This window comes from Mustela lutreola, chromosome 4, assembly GCF_030435805.1.
Source record: "Mustela lutreola isolate mMusLut2 chromosome 4, mMusLut2.pri, whole genome shotgun sequence".
Lineage (NCBI taxonomy): Eukaryota > Metazoa > Chordata > Mammalia > Carnivora > Mustelidae > Mustela > Mustela lutreola.
The window spans coordinates 107,699,346-107,717,900 of NC_081293.1; the positions used below are offsets into that span (position 1 = coordinate 107,699,346).

General features: G+C 60.7%; 1 protein-coding gene across 9 annotated transcripts in view; it reads left to right on the plus strand.

The window, feature by feature from the left end:
- The window catches only part of TNS3 (tensin 3), a 201,825-nt gene that overhangs the window by 120,074 nt on the left and 63,196 nt on the right, over window positions 1–18,555 (plus strand). For 8 of the 9 annotated variants that reach the window (XM_059170656.1, XM_059170657.1, XM_059170650.1 and 5 more), the window contains 4 exons: window positions 3,066–3,195; window positions 3,477–3,542; window positions 4,350–4,454; window positions 6,005–6,079. In XM_059170656.1, the coding sequence (XP_059026639.1) occupies window positions 3,066–3,195; window positions 3,477–3,542; window positions 4,350–4,454; window positions 6,005–6,079 (376 nt within the window). The remainder of the gene's footprint in view (window positions 1–3,065; window positions 3,196–3,476; window positions 3,543–4,349; window positions 4,455–6,004; window positions 6,080–18,555) is intronic. The other variant, XM_059170653.1, reaches the window with a different exon arrangement.

Genomic DNA, 18,555 nt, shown 5'->3' on the forward strand with positions numbered 1-18,555 from the left:
TTCCAGCCTCCGACAACACAGCACGTGGTTCTCCTGCGTGTTGACCCAGAGTGAAGGTTTCATCCTCATCACAGAATAACGGGAATCCGCCGTGGCCTCCGAGAAGTCCATGTCCCTGCCGAGGACCTTCCCCAGGCGCGAGCGCTCCTCGCGAGCTGTAGCGTTCATGTCATACCCGTGTGCCCCGCCGTGGCTTCAGGGACGGAGGTCATTCCTTTCCTGCAGGGGCCAGGCTGCGGCCCTTGGGTTGTTAGAGACGTGCATGTTCCAAAACCTGAATGCGGGGGATTGCTGCATTTTGGAGACTTGCAGACGCCAGGGGGACGAAGGGGACGTTCCGGGCCTCGGTCCCTGTAATCTTTATGAAGTGCTGTCGGTACTTGAGATCTTAAAGGGGGAATTCGGGGCGCTCTTGTCCAGCATGCGCTGACAGTTCTTTCCACTGAGTGTGGAGAACGCGGTTCTGGCCCCTGACTGCCAAAGCTAGCCAGCCCCGCCGGCTTGGGCGGTGTAGGGTTCCGGCTCTACACGGGGTGTCAGGGGCCCTGGGGGGCTCCCGGCAGGCGGGTCGATCCTGTCTCAGGGTCGGAGCTGCTGTATGGGCAGTGCTGCCCGGACCTCGTGGTCTGTGTCTTCTGAAGACACCTGGCGTCCATCCCCAAGGTGGGCGACTGGGCTGGGGTCGCCAGGTGCCACCCCATCTGTGGGAGGAGCAGCTCAGTGTGCAGCACGCATAGGTGTGCGGGGAGCCTGGGTGTCAGCCAGCATGCTGGGGAGAGTCCCACGGACACCCCGTGGGATAGTGTGTGTCCCCGCCGGGCGGCTGCTCTGTCAGTGAGCTCAGTCACTCCTCCGTTCTGAGCCCTTGTCCTGGGGAATGTCTGCAGACACCAGAGTCACACTCAGCCTGGGGAGGTGACTGTGTCCCAGGGCAATCAGCCACAGATGGCCTGGGGAGGGTGACTTCCATCTCTGACCATCCATTGCCCCCAAGTGCCATGACCTCTGCCACCACCACTTCTGGGCACTTGGTTGCGGGGCTGGGATTAGTGGCTCTGAGCCACCCTGTTGGGGGTCAGCTGTGATGAGTCACGGTGAGCTGCAGAGGGAGCCCCTTGGGTCCCTGTGGAAGGTAGGACCTGGCCTGGGGGTGCGGGGGAGGAGGAGCTGCCGCTTGGGAACCAACTGGAGGGGGAGCCTATTCATTGGGGGTGGGAGGAAGGCCCCAGAGACAGGGCTGTGCTGGGGGGGGGGGCTGGTCTACCCAGCACTCGTGGTGCCCCTGGTTTCCCGGGGTCCTGCACACAGACCCCAGCGGCCACGCATGGTGGGACCACTCCTTCCTGCGGTGTGACAGTGGGGCCGGCCTGGGCTGCCTTCCACAGGATGGAGCTCCTGGTACTGTGGCTTCAAGCTTTGCTTCCCCCCGGCATTTAAGAAGTTTGGAGAACCAGACCGGTGTAAGCCCGTATCCCCCCTTGTCCCCGTGTCACCCTCAAGACAGACTCAGGCCCGTCCTCCTGGAGAGATGGGGGCACCGGGAGACCTCCTTCCACCCTGGAGGGGTCTCCTCTGGGGTCAGTGGGGTCAGTGCAGGCGAGGGCTTGCGGCATGGGGAGGCACGCACAGCACGTTCTGGGAGGAAGCCCAGAGGTGGGCCTTGGGTTGGGCCCCACTGGGAGGTCAGAGACCTCACGGAGCCGCAGGAGGAGACGGCACACTGTTGGGAGCAAGTGCACCGCACTTGCCGCGTGTCCCCAGAATTCTTGCCAGCTGTGTGCCTGGGTCCCGGAGGCCGGAGCCTGGGGCCTATGTCCTCAGCAGCCGGCCCCGTGTTTGTTAGCACCGAACGCTCCCCGGACCAGCTGCTTACATTTTCTCCTGTATTTATCAGACCGTTTCCTTATAGATAGCACAGAGGTAAACAACCTCAGAGGGCGCGTTTCCCAGGGGCTTCTGGGGCTTGAGTTTTCCTCTGTGGGAGTGTCTGTCTGGTTGGCCGTACGGAGCCTTCCACTGGGGTGTTCTGCACCGCTGGGCTAGACCAGTGCGAGCAGCCGCTTCTTGTTGACCTTTCTGACGCACCAGGCATTTGAGGCCCGTCTCTGGCCTAGAGAAGTCATGGCTGTGAGCGTAGCTGCCTCTGAGAGCCCCTGCCCCGGCCTCCAGCCTCCCCTCCCTTCTGGGCATACACAGTAGAGGGACCCACTGCCCGTGCTCCGCTTGTCTGAGAACAGAATCCAGCCCGCTTCTGGCCTCGGGCCCCTGCGGACCCTGGAAAGGAGCCCCAGTCCTGCTGTGGCCGGGAAGCGGACAGGGGAGGTTGTCGGCAAGCGTCCTCTCCTGCGAGCCCTCCCCGCAGCCCCCACATCCGTTTACCCCTGGGCGGGGAAGGTCGCCACGTTAAGGTGGGAAATGACTCTCAGGGTCCCTGCCTGCCTGCCCTTCCCCGCTGGAGCCGAGTGCCCTGTGGGGGGGGGTGCATCTAAGCTGCACATGAGCCCATCACCCCTGAGGCCTGAGCCACTCCCAGGGACCCAGGGCACCCCCAGCCCCGGGGCTGCGGTACCACAGCCTGGGCTCACGTCTCCCCCAGGGTGCTTCTGGGGGCAGGTCTCAAGTGAGATCTAGGACATGGGACGAACAGGCTTGGGGATTAAATGCCGGGGCCTCCCCCACCCTCCCCCCCCGTCCCCTCCTTATGTCTCTGCCCAACCCCGTGTCTTCCTCACTCTTTACGTCATCACCCACACATACTCATTGGACATCCCACAGATGGTAACAACCACCTGCTTCTCGTGTGAAGACAGAGGGGTTTTAAGTTGAAACACAGACAGTTCAGACCAGGGGAACATCTTCTCCATGGGGAGTTCTTAGAGCCCAAAAACGGGGCCATAGGACTCCATCCGAAGCCGGTTCCCATGTGCTGGTCTGACAACCCAAGCCATGCCCTTCCTGGGAGCAGGTCCCGTGGGAGCACCGAAGGCAGGGGTCTCTGGCCTGCACCCATCCGTCCACCCCTCCTGCTCAACAGCTGGCCCTTGGCCTGCCCCTCTCCACCCCAGGTCAAGTGCTACCACAAGAAGTACCGCTCGGCTACCCGCGACGTGATTTTCCGCCTGCAGTTTCACACGGGGGCCGTTCAGAGCTTCGGACTCGTGTTCGGAAAGGAGGATCTGGACAACGCGAGCCAAGGTGGGGCCACGGCTGATGGGGGTGCGGGGGGCGGTGGCCGCGGGTCCTTGGCCATTTCCGTACCTGTTCAGCCCCATGCCCCAGACGGTGAACCTGCGTGCTGCGCAGTACCGGTCTTTCGGAATGCTGAGCCCTGGTCCACAGAACATTCCGGGAAAGCGGTGGAACTTTGCCACCGCGGGGACATGGGCGCCATCCGGGTGGGGTTGGAAGCTCAGCGTTGTCCGTGCTTTTTGGCCACTGCATCTCTGAGCTCGTCGACGTGTGATTTTTTTTCTCAGATGACCGTTTTCCCGATAATGGCAAGATTGAGTTGCTTTTCTCCGCCACTCCCGAGAAGCTCAAAGGTAGGCGGCGTGCCGAGTGCCGGGGCGCGGTGCTCACCCGGTGGGGTGGAGGGTCCTGTGGGGTCTCCGTCCAGTCTCCCGCTTTTGTGCGTGTCGGGAAATTGCCGTAGGAGTTTTTTCAAAGCAGGCTGTCTTTCAGGGGTGGGGGTGGTTGGGAGACAGCAGGCCTGGCTGCATCAGCAGGACCCCAGGAACAGTGAGAGCTTGGTCCCTGGAGGTCTGTCTGCTGGGATATCATGCTGAATGTTTACTTCTCCCCCAACAAAGAATCGAGTGTTGTTGGAGAGGATTGGAAGTACAGTGGACGGCAGATGTTTATGTGCAAAGCAGGTTCTCCTTTCTTCTAAAAAATGCCTTGAAGGAGAGATCTTGTCCTTTTACCGTCAGGGCGAATGGCTCTTTGGTACAGCGAGATCCATATAGGGGAAAGTTTTGCTTTTGTTGCTGGGGACAGTAGGCCCCTCCTAGTGAGATCAGTGTCCTAATTCAGTGAATGGTTAAGGGCAAGGCTCATGAGGTCAGAGCCCCACTGGCCTCCCCTGAGTGTCAGCAGGTGGGCACGTGCGTCTGCGAGCCTGGAGTGGCCAGAGCACCCGCGTCCCCTCTGCTCCCTGCCCACCTGGCTCTGGTCTCGACCAGGTTGTTGAGAGCAGTGCACGACGCTGTGAACGCCCCCGGGCCCGTGGGGGCAGGTGTGGGGGTCTCGGCGCTGGCTGCCAGTGCTTGCGCCTGGGATGCTCGTGCCTCGTCATCCGGGCCGGTGTGCCACCACGTGCCTGCCCTGTGACCGACACCTCCTCCACGCAGGGTGTGAACACTTGCGCAATGACCATGGAGTGATCGTGGACTTCAACACTGCAGACCCTCTGATCCGCTGGGACTCCTACGAGAGCCTGAGCGCGGGGGGAGAAGGTACGTCTGGCTGCCGCCGCCTGGGCCAGGGAGGAGCGGAGACGGTGGCCTGCTTACCATCTGCTCGGGGTCTGCAAGCTTTCCAAAAATCCTGACTTCTTTCGGGGTCCAGAGCGCCCCTCTCCAGTGCTGTGGTTTGGGGGAGCCTGTGAAAAGCAGGCTTGAGGATTTGGAGTGGCACAGTGGGTGTGGCCTCGCTGGGCTGTGGCCAGGCTGCTGTCCTGCACCCGGGAGCTCCCTTGGCAGGAATGTATGGGCTTGTGGAACCGCCTCACCTGCCCGTTCACCCTTGAGATGGACACCACGGGCCCTGGTGCTGTCATGAGGGCAGAGAGGCTCTGCCGGGCTCCCCCACAGAAGAGACCTCACACAGGTCCAAGGAAGGATGGGGGCCTTCTCCCCGGCCAGCAGGAATAGTCCCCACCCCCCTCCATGGTGGGGCCTGATTTGGGAGAGAAAACCACCAGGCTCTTTGTCAAACTGGTTTCCTCTTGATGTACACTAGCCAGAAGCAGGTGTTGCTGAGAGACCTCCCCCTGACCCTGACGTCGTGGGCCACTGGCCTGCAGGGTCTCTGGGGAGGGACATCTGGTGTGCGTGTGGCCGAGCAGTTCCTGTCTTCATGGGGGTCAGTCATGCCTCTCCTCCTGGGTCCAGGGTCCTGGTGGGCAGTGGGGCGGGGAGGTGCCTGCTGTCTCCGTAGCATGCGTGGTTTGCCCTGTCCCAAGCAGTGAGCTGTGGGGGACACACTGTGTACGTCACGTACCCCGTCATGTTTCTCCCTTACAAGAGCCAGAAACCATGACACACGCGGAGTGGTTCCCGAGAGACTGGCCGGGGGCCCGTCAGTGTTCATAGGTGCAGCTGGCCCGGGGTCATGGGTCAGAGATCACGCAGGGCAGCCTGAGGGAGATGGGGCTTCCGTCCTAGCCCGCTGACCCCAGAGCTCCTCTGGGCAAGTTTCGTTCGGCCACGGTCTCCCCTCCCCTCACTGGTGCCTGGTGCCACGGGAGGCCTCAGAGAACAGTCTCGGTCGGGCAGTGTGAGCTGAGAGGGGTTCGTTAGGGTCGATGTCAGCGTCTCCTGCGCTGGGCTGGCCGACCTGGGGCGCTACTTCTTGGGACTGGCCGGGTAGCCCCAGGCATGCAGAGGACAAGGACCATCAGGGAGAGCTGGCCCAGTGTGGCCTCTTACACCTGCTGTGCTCCTCTCCACCCACTGTCCGTTCTGTTCCTTACTAACCCGTGCCTTGCTGGACTGGGCGTGTGAGCGTGCCTCCTGCAGACCCAGCCTGCCCCCAGGTGCTGGAACTCAGGGTTCGGCTTCTCTGCAGAAGCAGTGGGTGGTGGCCCGTGGCGTCCTGTTGGGAGGGCCACCGAGAGCAGTGGGGGAGGCATTGACCACCTTGTGGGGCTGCCACCCCCGCCCCACTCTCCCTGACACTGACTTAGCGAACACTGGCCTTTGCTCCCGGGTGGGTGGGGTCTTGTGAACCTCGTGTCGCCACATTTTCGTAAGCCCACGAGTGCGTAACTACATCACTCCTGCAGCTCCGTCCAGACACACCGGACCTAATCCGTCCTGTGGACCCTGTGAGCCGCCTCGGCCGGCAGCACGGAACTCAGGCGGGAGCCAAGTGTCCCTGATGCACAGATATTCCGTGTAAAGCACGTTGTGGCCTTCTCCTGCTTAGGACACCAGACAGCCCTTAAGGACTACTCTTGGGGGTCATTTTAAACAGCAAAAATACCAACAAAAATAATGGAAATGAGAACACTGACATGCCGTAGGACTGGAGGGGGCTCGTTTATGGTGTGGGAGCTGGGAGCACACACGTGGGACGGCTCCGAAGCCGGCCCCTCTGCGTGCCTCAGTGAGTGACGGTGAGAATGCCACGAGCTGCTCTGGTCTGGGGTTCGACGTAACGGTGCTCGGTGAGTGGCTGGATTTGCAGACGTGGAGCCCACAAACGGCCACTGTCTCTACCTGCTGTCTTTGTTTTTTTGAAATCCTCCTTTCTTCCGCGTCTCCTGTGGAGCTGTGCCCTTTGGGCCTGGTGACCGGGACCGTCCCATCCGGGGGAGCGTGGGTCGCTCCGCTGTTCCTCCCGCCTCTCCATGGTAGCTGTGTGGCCTTGAGCAGTCACTTGACCTCTCTGAGCCCTTCCCCGCTCTGCACAGGGAGTCGTCGTCAAGCCAGGGGCGCTGAGTAGACGTGGGCCATGGACCCCCGACAGTGCTGCAGGTCACAGGGCCCCTTAACAATGTTGCTCCTCCTTTGGAGCCCGGGGCTTGGGGACGACCTGGCCTGGCGTGGGGTCGGTGAGGGTTGGGTACCCCCAAGGTGGCTGTGGGAGGGCACGTGGATTCCATCTCTCCCTGCACCGTCGGACGGCCACTGCGGTGGGGTGAGACTGGAACGCACCAGGGCCTGGGGTGATGGGCTGTGGTGCCCTAGACCCTGCTGACTTTTCCATCACCGTCATCCCAATGTCGCTCAGCGATCAGTGAGTGCACCGTCCCTAAATGTCACCGAGCGTCACATGGACAGGACTCCCTGAGTGTGGAGCATCACCCGCCCCCCAGGGACCAGTGATGGTGGAGCTCAGTGCTGACAGCCAGGGGACTCTGTGCGGGGTCAGGAGGCATCTCGCTGCGGGGTGTGCAGAGCTGGTCAGGGAGCCGCATGGCTTGTGTTCCCGATCCAGCGACGAAAGTCGGTGCTGCCGTTTCGGAAGTGGATTTGAAAGCTTTCCTACTTGGAAATCGTGGTTCGGTGTTAATGTGTGGAAACCAACGCAAGTGTGGACCCTCAGCCACTTCACCAAGGAAGGTCCGCTGCATCCGGCAGACAAAGTGGCAGGCGGCTTGGCCGGGGCGAGATGGGTGGGGCCCCTCATTGGCAAGATGGACACGCCGCCCGCCAAGCTCCCAGGGCTGGATGCCTCGTCGCTGTGTACCAGCCAGGAACGTCCCTTCGCCTCATACCCCGGAGCTCAGGCGTGTGCTGGGGTCCTGCGACAGTGTCTGCCCCCGGACATCCTGCTTGGACCTGGGAAAGTACCTGCCCTTCACGCTCCTGATTCCAGGGTCCAGCCTCCAGCGCACCTTTCAGGGCTGATCCCGGGACCCCAAGAGTTCATCTGCCCCAGAAAACAGGCAGCAGACAGGAAGGAGGACTGTGTGCTGACACACTCATCTTACCTGAAGAACAAGACTCTCATCTCTGTGCTCAGAACCAAGGGAACATCCTGTGGGGGTTCGCTCGACACCGGGCTGGATCCCATCACCAGAATGCACACCATGTCGGAGGCAGTCGAATGAGTGACAGCCGGGCACGAGCCGTCTCGGCCCTTTGAGCCCACGGTTTTGCTAGCCCTGGTTGCATCTGAGAAAGGCCGTCAAGATCCAAGTCTGACTAAGTTTGTAGGCGGCAACTCACATGAATGCCCCTGGGACGGCTGAGCTCCTGGAGCGGCTTCGCCCTGCACATGGGACAGAGGCTCAGCTGGGTGTGGCCGGGGTTCTCAGCCCACCCCCGGCCCCCGCCTCACAGCCTTGGACCCGGGTGTGCTCAGAGTCCTGGATGCGCCTCTGTACTGTCCTCCGCATCCCCCGCCATCCATGACTGAGGGGGCATCGAGCCTGCTCACCGATGCTGCACCTGCTGACATGACCTGGCACTTCCTGCCCGGCCCCGCATCCTTCCTGGGAGCACGGTGTTTGGACGCTGTCATGGGCGCCCTGCCTTGGGGACTAGCAGCTGAGCTGTGACTGCTGGTGGGCTTATGACCAACGCGTATTTCGCGAGGTTAGGGGGTGCTGACCTCTCAAAGGATGGCCGGGGCATCTGCTATGGGGACGGGCAAGCCACCTTTGGGATGTCAAAGGCCCAGACTCTCGGGTGGGATTCTGGCCCGTGAAGGCTGGCGTCAGTGATCCTGGGTTTCTGCGTGGGAATTAACATCGAGGCGGTAAGTGAAGGCAGAGTCATTCAGCTTTCAGAAGCCAAACCCCAAAACCTGATAATTAAAGGAACACACTAGCCTGGAAAAAGCCTGGAAGGTGGGAGCGGCCCTGCCCACCATCTCCCAGACGGCGCATCCTGTGACGTCCGCGGGTGTGCGATGCTCGGGTGCCTACGCGAGGCGTGGTGACGGCTTTGTCCCGTCCCCCTTCTGGACACTCCTGCAGACAAGCTGTTACCAGTCACATCTCATCGATTCCCGTGTACCTTCTCTTCCGTGCACCTCAGCTGGGCGAAGGCGGTGCGCACGTCAGGCCCGGAGGCGGCCTTCTGTGTCTTCCATGGGGAGACCCGGTCTCTCGCCTGCCAGGTACAGGAAGGGCACCCCTTTTTCAGAGGCCTCCACCCAGGGCCTGTGGGGGCGTGTTGGCTGTGTCGGGGACATTTCAGCGAGGCCACCTGCACTGGGAAAGCGGGTCAGGTCTCACTCCATGTTCGGTAAGCAGAGCAAGAGCCTGAGCGGGGCCGGGGCTGGGATGCATGTGTGTCCCCCCGGGTGTTGCCAGGTAACCCGGCTCCAGCCATGCGTGATTCCTCTTGGCCGTGGCCTTGACGGGGGGAGAGGGAGGGTGTCCTTGGGCACAGGCCGCCTGTCCGGCAGCTCTAGGCTCTCCAGCAGGCATGTCCCTGGCCGTTCCCTTGCCCGGACCCTCTCTGCCCGCCGTCCCTCCCCTGCCTTCTGGATCTGTCATGTTGGGGATTCTGCGTGGAGCCCTACTCGGAGACCAGGTTCTGCCATTGTTTTGCGACAATGCAGCTTTGGAATTGGATTTAAATTTCAATAAACAAGGGGCATCTGGGTGGCTCAGTCGTTAAGCATCTGCCTTTGGCTCAGGTCATCATCCCCGGGTCCTGGGATCAAGTCCCACATCAGGGTCCATGCTTCTCCTTCTCCCACTCCCCCTGCTGTGTTCTCTCTCTCTCTGTCAGACAAATAAAATCTTAAAAAACAAAACAAGACAAAACAAAAAAAACTCTCAACAAACAAGGTTTTTACACACACAATTGCACGTAATCAGGCTTTTATTTCCACTGCCAGTCCAAGGACAGAGGGCATGGCCGTGTTTCATTCTCTTCTCTTTCTGGAAGCTGCCATCGGGCAGGGCAGAGGGCGGGAGGCGGAAGCGTGAGACGATGTGTCTGTTCCTGGAGTTGCGTTTACCATATAGCGCCCGGACCGCAGAGCATGCGGTAGGCCTGGCAGCCAGATGCTTCTGAGAACTGGGCTCATCTTGGTGGCAGTGTGTGACCCTGTGTCAGCCGTGGGGGCTGCAAGGGACCCTCAGATTGCTCAGTGCGTGAGCTGGGGGCTAGCACCAGGCCCCCCTTGAACGGAGAACAGAGCTGGGGGGTGGTTGTCCCGGTCACTGCTCCAGGCAGCCATGTTCCTAGGAGGCCCTTCTCTGTGGGGACGCCTGGCATGTGGGTGACCGGGTGGCAGGTGTGTCTGTTCGGGAGAGGAGGCTGGTGTCAGACCATTGGGGACTGCAGATGGGCAGGTGCAGGGGCCAGGAAAATGGGTCCTGGTGGATAAGCAGAAGGCATCTGGATGGACCCCGGTGCACGGCGGGGTTCCCTGCACACACTCAGTGCTCACCTCGCTGAACAGGCCCCGGATGGTGCTTGGCAGCCCTGGGAAGTTTTCCTCCCAAAACTGAGAGGTGGTGCACTTATAGTTGTTTTACGTTCACATAGCAGTGGCTTGTTCACAGCCTGATGTAGCCCTGGTGTCATGGTCCCTGTCGTCATGGTCCCTGGGATGTCGCTGCAGGACATGGGGATCTTCCGAGTCCTGATGGACTCGCGCTGAGGGCGGTCATCCTGTGACCTGTGACCTGTGTTGGATCACTGTTGAGTGTGACACTCTCGTTACCCGGCGTCGTGCTTGGTGCCCTTCGACCAGGTGTCTTGGACGTGTGGCTTCGGTCTTGAGACTGCTGGAGACATTTTGGTGCTTTGCTTTTGGACGAGGATCAGGCCCCAGTGAGCAATGCGTGAGAGCAAGGAAGCATCCCTGAAAGCTTCTGTCGGGGCTGGTTGGGGCCTCCCTGAGGCCTCCCGTGGGGCGTCTCTCTGTATCCCACCTGCAAGGGGCCCCCCAGCCTCCTGTGCCCCCCGCCAAGGGCTTCATGAGATCGTTGGGAAACCCACGGAGTCTTCCCCGCACTAGACATGTGATCCCGTGTACAGAGTCACAGCTCTGGTGACACTACAATGTCGGAGGCCTTCACAGACGCTGAGCCACCCGCTGCCTTCGGTCCACACCTCAGCAGGGCCCAGAGACCCCGTCGTTGCGGGGACGCAGGAGGAGGACGGCGCGTGGCGTGGAAGGGGCTCTTGGTTCTGGACGAGGGATGGGCGTGCATGCCGTGTCCTCCGACCCAGCAAGGCCCCAGGCACTCCGGAGACGGGCGGCTCTGATTCCTTTCTTTTGCACATTGTCCCTTCTGTGACACACGGGGTCCACTCCTGCGAGGGCAAGGGGGTCGGTCCGTGTCCTCCCTGCACCCCATCGACCCGGCCTTCTGGCTCAACAACAGTGCATTACATTCCTAACAAAAGGGATCCTTTCTCCCCGGTGAGAGCCGGTTTATGGGAGGTGGGCGCTGCCCTGTCGGGGCTGCCCACCCGGCAGGGTCCCTCCTCGGGCTGACAGAGGGGTTACACGGGTCAGGGCTCTGATGGGGCTGTGATGGTCTGCGCGGGCCATTCTGCCCATTTACGGAGTCGGAGCGCGAGGCCCCAGCGCGAGGCCCCAGCACAGGGCTGCGCGGCGAGGGTGGGGCATAAACCAGGGTAGCAGGTGCGGATCCCGGGAGGGGAGGGGTGGAAGGAACACGAGGAGGCAGGATGTGCTCTGTGTGATGAGCCCCGGGGAGCTCGAAAGGGAGAAACAGCCTCGGAGAGGAAGGAAGTCGGGCAGGGATGTCCCCGCCGACAGTTTGAGGAACGCATGAGATGCTCAGGCCGTGGGATGCTCAGGTGGCGGTTCCTCCGTGGCATGGGCGGTGGGTTTGGAAGGCTGAGGTCTGGCTGAGTGGCTCCTGGGAAGCCTTTTCTCCGCCTCCTCAACCTCCAGAGTTCAAATTTCACTCAACCTGATTGCGCGAAACCCCGCCCTTGTGTTTACACTGCACTGGCCTTTTTGGAGGAATCCAGTCAGGGAGTCCCAGGCTTGGCCCAGAAGGTCTCGCTCCCCAGAGAGGGCAGCCGGAGCCCTGCCAGGAGGCACACCCCCACCCCCCGCGTGCACGGGATGCTGCTGTTCTGGGGGTGAAGGTTTTGTGCGTGGGAGAGCGGGGCTGCCAGTTGCAGCCTGGGCACACTGCTGGGCTGTCGGGAAGGACGGTAAGTGGGGAGTGTGTGCGCCTGTGTGGCGCACGTGTGTGTGTGTGTGTGTGTGTGTGTGTGTGTGTGTGCGCGTGCCCGCGCACGCACGGCCTCTGCAAGGCTTCCTAGACCTGCATCAGAGCCCAGTGCTTCTGGGAGACTCGCAAACCAGACCACTAGAGGCATGGACGATGCTCCTGGGGAGATGGGACCTCCAGGGTTTAAGGATCTGTGGAGTGCCAGGCCAGCTCCGGGAAGCCGGTTCGCAGAGGAGAGCCTGCCTTGTGTGTGTGTTCTCTGGGAGCGGCAGGCCATAGTGGTTTGGAAGGGGGTTCATGGCTGGCTGGCCCGTTGAGCTCTGATTTGGCCACGATTGCCTGTTCTCCTGGCCCACTGGGTCTGGAATGTGTTTTCGTGGTTAGGAGTGCCCGCAAGGGGCCAGGTCAGAGGCTGCCCAAGTAAGTGCCCAGGACATGCCAGGTCCATGCTGGGTGGTTGGCAGGGAGAGGTGCTGTGCTGTCGTGGTTGCGGGGTGGGCTGCTGCGTGCCCCAGTGCCCTGTACCACACTGTGCTGAGCCTAGCCTGGGGACAAGTGGGAGTGCCCTCAGTCCTGGTGGCCTCCTCTGCCGCTGAGAGCCACTGGGCGCGGTGGGCGCGCCCCTTCCCGGAGAGGCGCTTCTGCTCAGACTTCCCGGATGGAATGCTTTGCTCCTACTCTCTCTCTCTCTTGCTTTTCCCTCCTACTCTGGGTTTCTCCAAGAATTTACAGCCTGCCTTGTTTCTAGGGAACGTTTGGCCAGAGCTCATCTTGGCTCCGGAGGGAGCAATTTCCAGCAGCCCGGCTCAGCGGGCGAGGTGCCCCTGCCTTCCTGCGGCGGGCGCCTTCCTGCCTGGCGGTTCAGGGGGCGGCTCTGAGTCTCGGAGCCCGGCAGCGCTCAGTCTACAGGTGACAAGGATCACCCTGAGAAGCCCCCAGTTCGGGGATGCAAGTATTTCGGGGCCCCAGTCTCCTTTCATGCCCATGAGGGTCCCTGCATCTTTTGCTGCTCAGAAAACAGAAACCACGGTTGAGGCTCAGGGAGGCTTCCTTCTCACCCTGGAGCATATCGGAGTCGCCGAGGGTCTGCTCTTGGGGCCAAGAGGTCGTGTTCTCCGAGGCCCAAGTGTTCTCGATTTACTCTGGAATGAGAAGTAATTCAGTACAAATGTAGGGCAGTCTTTAATTAGCACAGGATGCAGGATGCTATTGGAGTAAAATGAAAGCAGACCTCGTTTCGGGAGAGGTTTACAAGGACCGCAGTGCTGCACGCCCAGAGGAGAGACAGATCTCTGCGTGGGTGACTTGGGGAGATAATGACGCCCGCCAGCACACTCTGGGAAGGATGCGTTCCTGGCCAGGCTCTTCTCTCACTTGGGAAGAGCAGACCCTCAGTTCCCCCTGCCCCTCCCCCCCAAGGAGGAGGACATTTCTGAGATCACCCACATCTCCCCTCCAGCCCAGAGGGCGCGGGGGTCCCCCACGTGCTCACCCCTTCCACAGTGGGCTTGCTGGGTGACAGAGTTCTCTAGGCCCAAGAGGCTGGAACCTGGGTGCACTGTCTGCACAACGCAGAGGACCCCGAGACACTTGTCTGACACCAGAGGTGGGGACACAGGCAGGTGTCCGTGCAGGGTCCATTCCCAGAAAGCTGGGCAGACCATCGCTGCCACTGCAGCTGGTGGTCAGAGCCCGGGCAGCAGGTGTGGGAGATGGGGTCCCTAACCATCTGGCCACGGGACGCCGTGTTACAGCTGCCGAAAGCTCGGGCCAGCTCGAGCCGTGCCCAGGCATGTGCGGGACAGTCGACGCTGGCAGTCTGGATGAGGTTGGACGAAGGCTTATAAAACTTTGGGAGGAATTATTCTAAAAATCTAGCTTTTACTTTAGATTTCTATGAAGAATCTGTTTTTCAACTTTATTCCCGAAGGACAAGATCAGTTGAGCTGAGTTACGCCTTCTCCTTAATCCGACATGCTCTTACTCCTCAGCCCCTGAGGAGGCAGGCCTGGAGTGTGGCAGATTCCAGAATCTGTCCCCAGGGCAGGAAGGGGGTGTGCAGGGACAGCGTTCACCTCTGTGTTGGTCTCAAAGGATATCCCCCTCTGTGATTTCTGGGTGGGTCTCCTTGAACTCCCCTTTGCCGGGTCACTTTTGCAGAGATAAGGAGAGTGAGGTCAGAGAGGTTGAGTAACTCACCTGAGATCACACAGCTGTGGTCAGAATTTTTAATCAGGACCTGAGCCGAGGTGGATTGTGGCAGAAAGCCTAGAAGGAAGTGGAGATGTGCTTATAAATCACTCTGAAAGCAAACCCCAAGCATGCTTTGTGGCACGAGGAGGGCACCGAGGGGCCCCAAGGACAGTTATCTTTAGGAGAGAAGAGTTCTGAGCACATAATGCGGTCTAGGAGGAGGAATGAAGGTCGCAGAAGAGAGGTGGGGGGTGGGAGCCGTAGCAGGGTGGGCTCATGGTGCAGTGACCCCTTTCCATCCTGATTTCAGAGCTGGGTTTGACCCAGGCCTACCTCGCCTCAGGTAAAACGAACTCTGTTCAGCCTGCACAGGGCTTTCTGTCCCCAGACTCCTACCACAGCCAGAATAGGGCACATACCTGTGCCGAGTGCCCTGGTGCCTCTCGGTGCCTTCCCTCTCTGCCCCAGAAGGTCAGGCAGGAGCAGGCCGTGTGCCTGACAGCGCCTGGAGGTGGATGCAGGGAGGGGGTCCTTTTCTCTCCTTCCCTGGGAACCCTGCACGGGGCCGGTGGGGACATGGCAAGGAGGCAGTTGGTTTGGCTGTGTGGCCTGAGTGTGTCACTTGGAGGGGAGCTGGAGAGCACCATGTACCCCCAGCGGGAGGCAGCCCCAGCCATCGGCTGTTGTCCCCAGCCAGGGGCTGCCATCCCCAGCCAGGGGCATCAGGGAAGGGAGGGGGCCTTCCCTTCCTCAGGGGCTCCTGCCCCCAGGGGCTGTGGGCGCCGCGGGAGGGAACGTGTCTCACAGTCTGCCTGGGTGCCCGCCGCTCTGCAGCCTGCAAAGGGGACACGGAACTGTCACTGCCAACCCAGCAGCCATGGCACAGGGGACTCAGCGGACGGGAGCCAGGTCAGGAGCTAGGGAGGGAAGCATGGGGTGAGGAGGGAGTGCCGTGTGTGGGGGGGAAATTGCACAGAAAACATCCAGGCGAATTCCTTTCCTAAATTAAATTGCTCATTTCACCGAGGCAGCTGGTCTGCTGTAGGATTCCAGTGTCTTCAAGGAATGGCAGGCATGGACTTGGGGAGGGGACCGAGGTCAGAGTGCGTCCCAGATGCCCTACAGGCTCTCTGAGCCTCTGTTTGCATCTGCAAAACAGGTTTTCCGGTTCCTGCTTCACAGCTTTGGGGGCGTCACAGGAGCCCCGCACATCGGGCCTGTGTCTTCAGAATGTCCCATATTTGCTGGAGGACATCTCTGCATCTCTTTCCTTCTGCGGACACAGCCTCCCCCAGCAGCAGCCAGCCCTGGACACGTGCCTGCTGGCATGGAAGACTCGAAGGGAGGACCCTGTTAGCTCTTCTGAGATGAGAACCAGCTTTGTAAGGGAACCTGACGGGACAGTAGAGGGCGAGGCTCATAGTCAGTACGCAGGAGACAGAGGAGGGTCCAGGGAGCCCAAGCAACCGTCACATTTGTTCTGTTAGAACGGATGTCCGTTGGAAGCAGGGCCGCGTGTGGCGGAACCAATTATTACAAGTCAGTTCTATGCTTTTTTGGCCTCAGAAGGGGCTGGTGCCTGGAAGGAGGCAGAGTGGGTCCCTTTGGCTGGTTTTTGACAGGCCTGTGCGCACAGGTGGGCGTTGCCTGATCTGTGCGGAGCCAGGATGGGAAGGCGAGTTTCCTTCTCTCTGTCTGTCTTTTGGTCTCCCCCATTTTCTTGCAGTCTTTTCCTAGTGCTTTCAGAGGCCTGCTCCCTCCTGGCGGAACGCCCCCTCTCAAGGTCAGGTGGGGGTGGGCGGGGCTGGGGCACTGCCCAGGCAGCCCCTTCCATGGTTTCTTCCTCCTTGTTCTTTTCCACTTGATAAGCTGCCCTGCTGTGTCATGCACGCCTAATCAGAGCCGTGTTTACGTTCGTTTGATTTTTAACTAGTCCCTGGCTGCGGGGAAATCATTACCAGACTACGCCTTCGCCTCATTTTGAAAGGAGCCCGGGTTCTGGCTGAGAAGGGAAAGGTGACGGGGAGGGGAATGACGGGGGGGAGGGACCACTGAAAGCTCCCCTGCCAGTTCCCCAGCAGAAAGGCTGCAGGAAGAGGAAGCCCCCGGCTGCACCTTCTAGAATTCAATGTCCTCGCCCCCACTCCGACCCCACAGGGGGCCACTCTGTAGCAGCTGGGTTTGGACATGGTGCAGAGCTTGGAAGCCTGGAGCCTCCTTCCCTTGGGGGCCGTGCCCTCCCTAACCCCTCCCCCCCACTCCCCCAAACCCCCCACCCCCTGGGGTTGGTGGCAGCAGCAAGACACCAGCCACACAGGGGACCTGGAACCACAGCCGGAGTCAGGGCTGTGCCTGGGCCCTGGGGTAATACTATTCCCCTTTCTTTTCCAGACCCCTGCCACCCCAAGGGGCCCTCTGCCATCACTAACAGGAGTGTCCCTAAGGATTGAGCCAAGCTCCTGGGGGGCTGCGAATGGGGTGGGGGCGGGCTCCTGATAGTTTCCGGGGTGGGGTTCTGCAGGCAGCTGTGTGGGGCCCTGGTAGCATTGTTGACTTCGGGTGTCGGAATCATGGCAGCTGCGCTGGGCAGGTGAGCGGGTCCCTACCCAGGTGCTGCAGCCCGGTTCCCGCCTATGGTGCAGGTGGGAAAGACCCGCTTGCTAGGAAGCCTCTGCCTGGTGGGTCTGAGGGGAGGGAGGCGGGGCAGTGGGCGGGTCTGAGGGGTGGAGGGAAGGCAGGGCAGTGGGCGGGTCTGAGGGGAGGGGAGGCGGGACAGTGGGCGTATCTGAGGGAGGAGGCGGGGCAGTGGGCGGGTCTGAGCGAGGGAAAGCACTACTGTTGGGAGGATGGTGGGGGGACTTGAGTGGCAGAGATATCTTGCCATTGTTTAGCACCCCATGCGTGCCCCCCTCTTTGCCGCACCCCTGTGCCAAGGCCTGGCGACCTTTGGGCGACCCGGGGGCATATCTGGTCCCTCTGCCTGCCAGTGGGCCAGCTGTACCTTTTTTTTTTTTTTTTTAAGATTTTCCTTATTTATTTGAGAGAGAAAGCATGAGAGGGGAGAGGTCAGACAGAGAAGCAGACTCCCCGCCGAGCAAGGAGCCCAATGTGGGACTCTATCCCAAGACTCCAGGATCATGACCTGAGCTGAAGGCAGTTGCCCAACCAACTGAGCCCCCCAGGCGCCCCGGGCCAGCTGTACCTTCACTGCGTGTGCGTGCTTTGGCGTGTTGGAGCCTTGGTGTGGGCGACCTCGGTGCCCCTGCAGCCTTGCTCTGTCTCTGCAGACCAGCCAGCTGGTCTCATGGTGGGGGTGGTCGCCGCTTGCAGGAGAGTGGGGGCCCTGGGGCTGTGGACACGCCTGCCTTCATGCTGTGTGGCTGTGGGTTTGTTTGGGCTGGTTGGTTTTCAGTTCTTTTGCCCACTGAGGTAGAGGAATCTTCTAGAACAGCTCCTCAGTCTTCCCTGTGTGTGAACGTGCTAGAACATTGGCTTTCTTGGTTATTTGTTGCCCACTGGGTACCGGAGTCTGTTCCCTTATTTTAGGGATGCCACAGGTTCCCAAACCCCCAGCCCAGCCAGAGGCCGTGTTCTTGTGGGGGATGCAAATGGTCCTTAACACATGCTCAAAGCTGCAGTGTCTGAGTGTGGGTTTCTGGCAGACGGAACACCTCCCTGAGAAAGGATGGTCAGGGAGGCCCGGCAGAGGAGGGGAGGGAGTGAGCCAGGACAGAGAGCAATGGAGGCAGAGAACAGCAAGAGCAAAGGCCCTGGGGCAGGTGCAGGTGTGCACCTGCTGAGGTCTGGAAGGAGCAGGATCAGGCGGGAAATGAGGTCCGGAGGGAGTGTTGGGCTCCATCCACCAGGGACAGAGCTCTCCTCAGGGATATAGCCCGCTGGCCACCTGTACACCCGTTATCTCTTTCCTCTAACCGCACTAAGAGGTGGGATTAATCACTCCACTTCATAAGAAACCAGGGGCTGGAGCCATCTCAGTGCCAGCTGAGGGCACAGAGCGTAAATGCAGAATGGGAACGCGGGTGTCGCATTCTTCCCACTGGAAAACCAGTCCTGTTCCTTCTTGCAAGAGTACAGAGTGGGGGCCAGAGGCCCCTTCCCTCGCCCCATGGCTGAGACATTCCCACTCCCTGAGATCACAAGTGGGTGCGTCTCTGGGCACATCCCATGCCTTTGGGAGAGTCTGAGCTCCTACAGAGGGACCTGCAGGCCCGGGCGGGTCTGTCTTGGGGCGTCAGGGATGCGGGTCCTGTTCCTTTCCTCTAGCTGTAATGTGCGTCCTGTAATCTGTGTGCATTGGGGGCAGTTCAGGGAGGGCCTACGCTGGTGATGGTTTGCGTCCCATCCCTGTGCTGCCCATGGGGTGGCCCCCAGGCCCCTTTCACAACCCCAGGAGCTGAGGATCCCTTGTCCTGAGCGTTGGGCCTTGCGTGGGGCTGGTGTTGGGTATGCAGTAATGGTGTTGCTGTAACACGTTTGTTATTCTCTTGACAGGG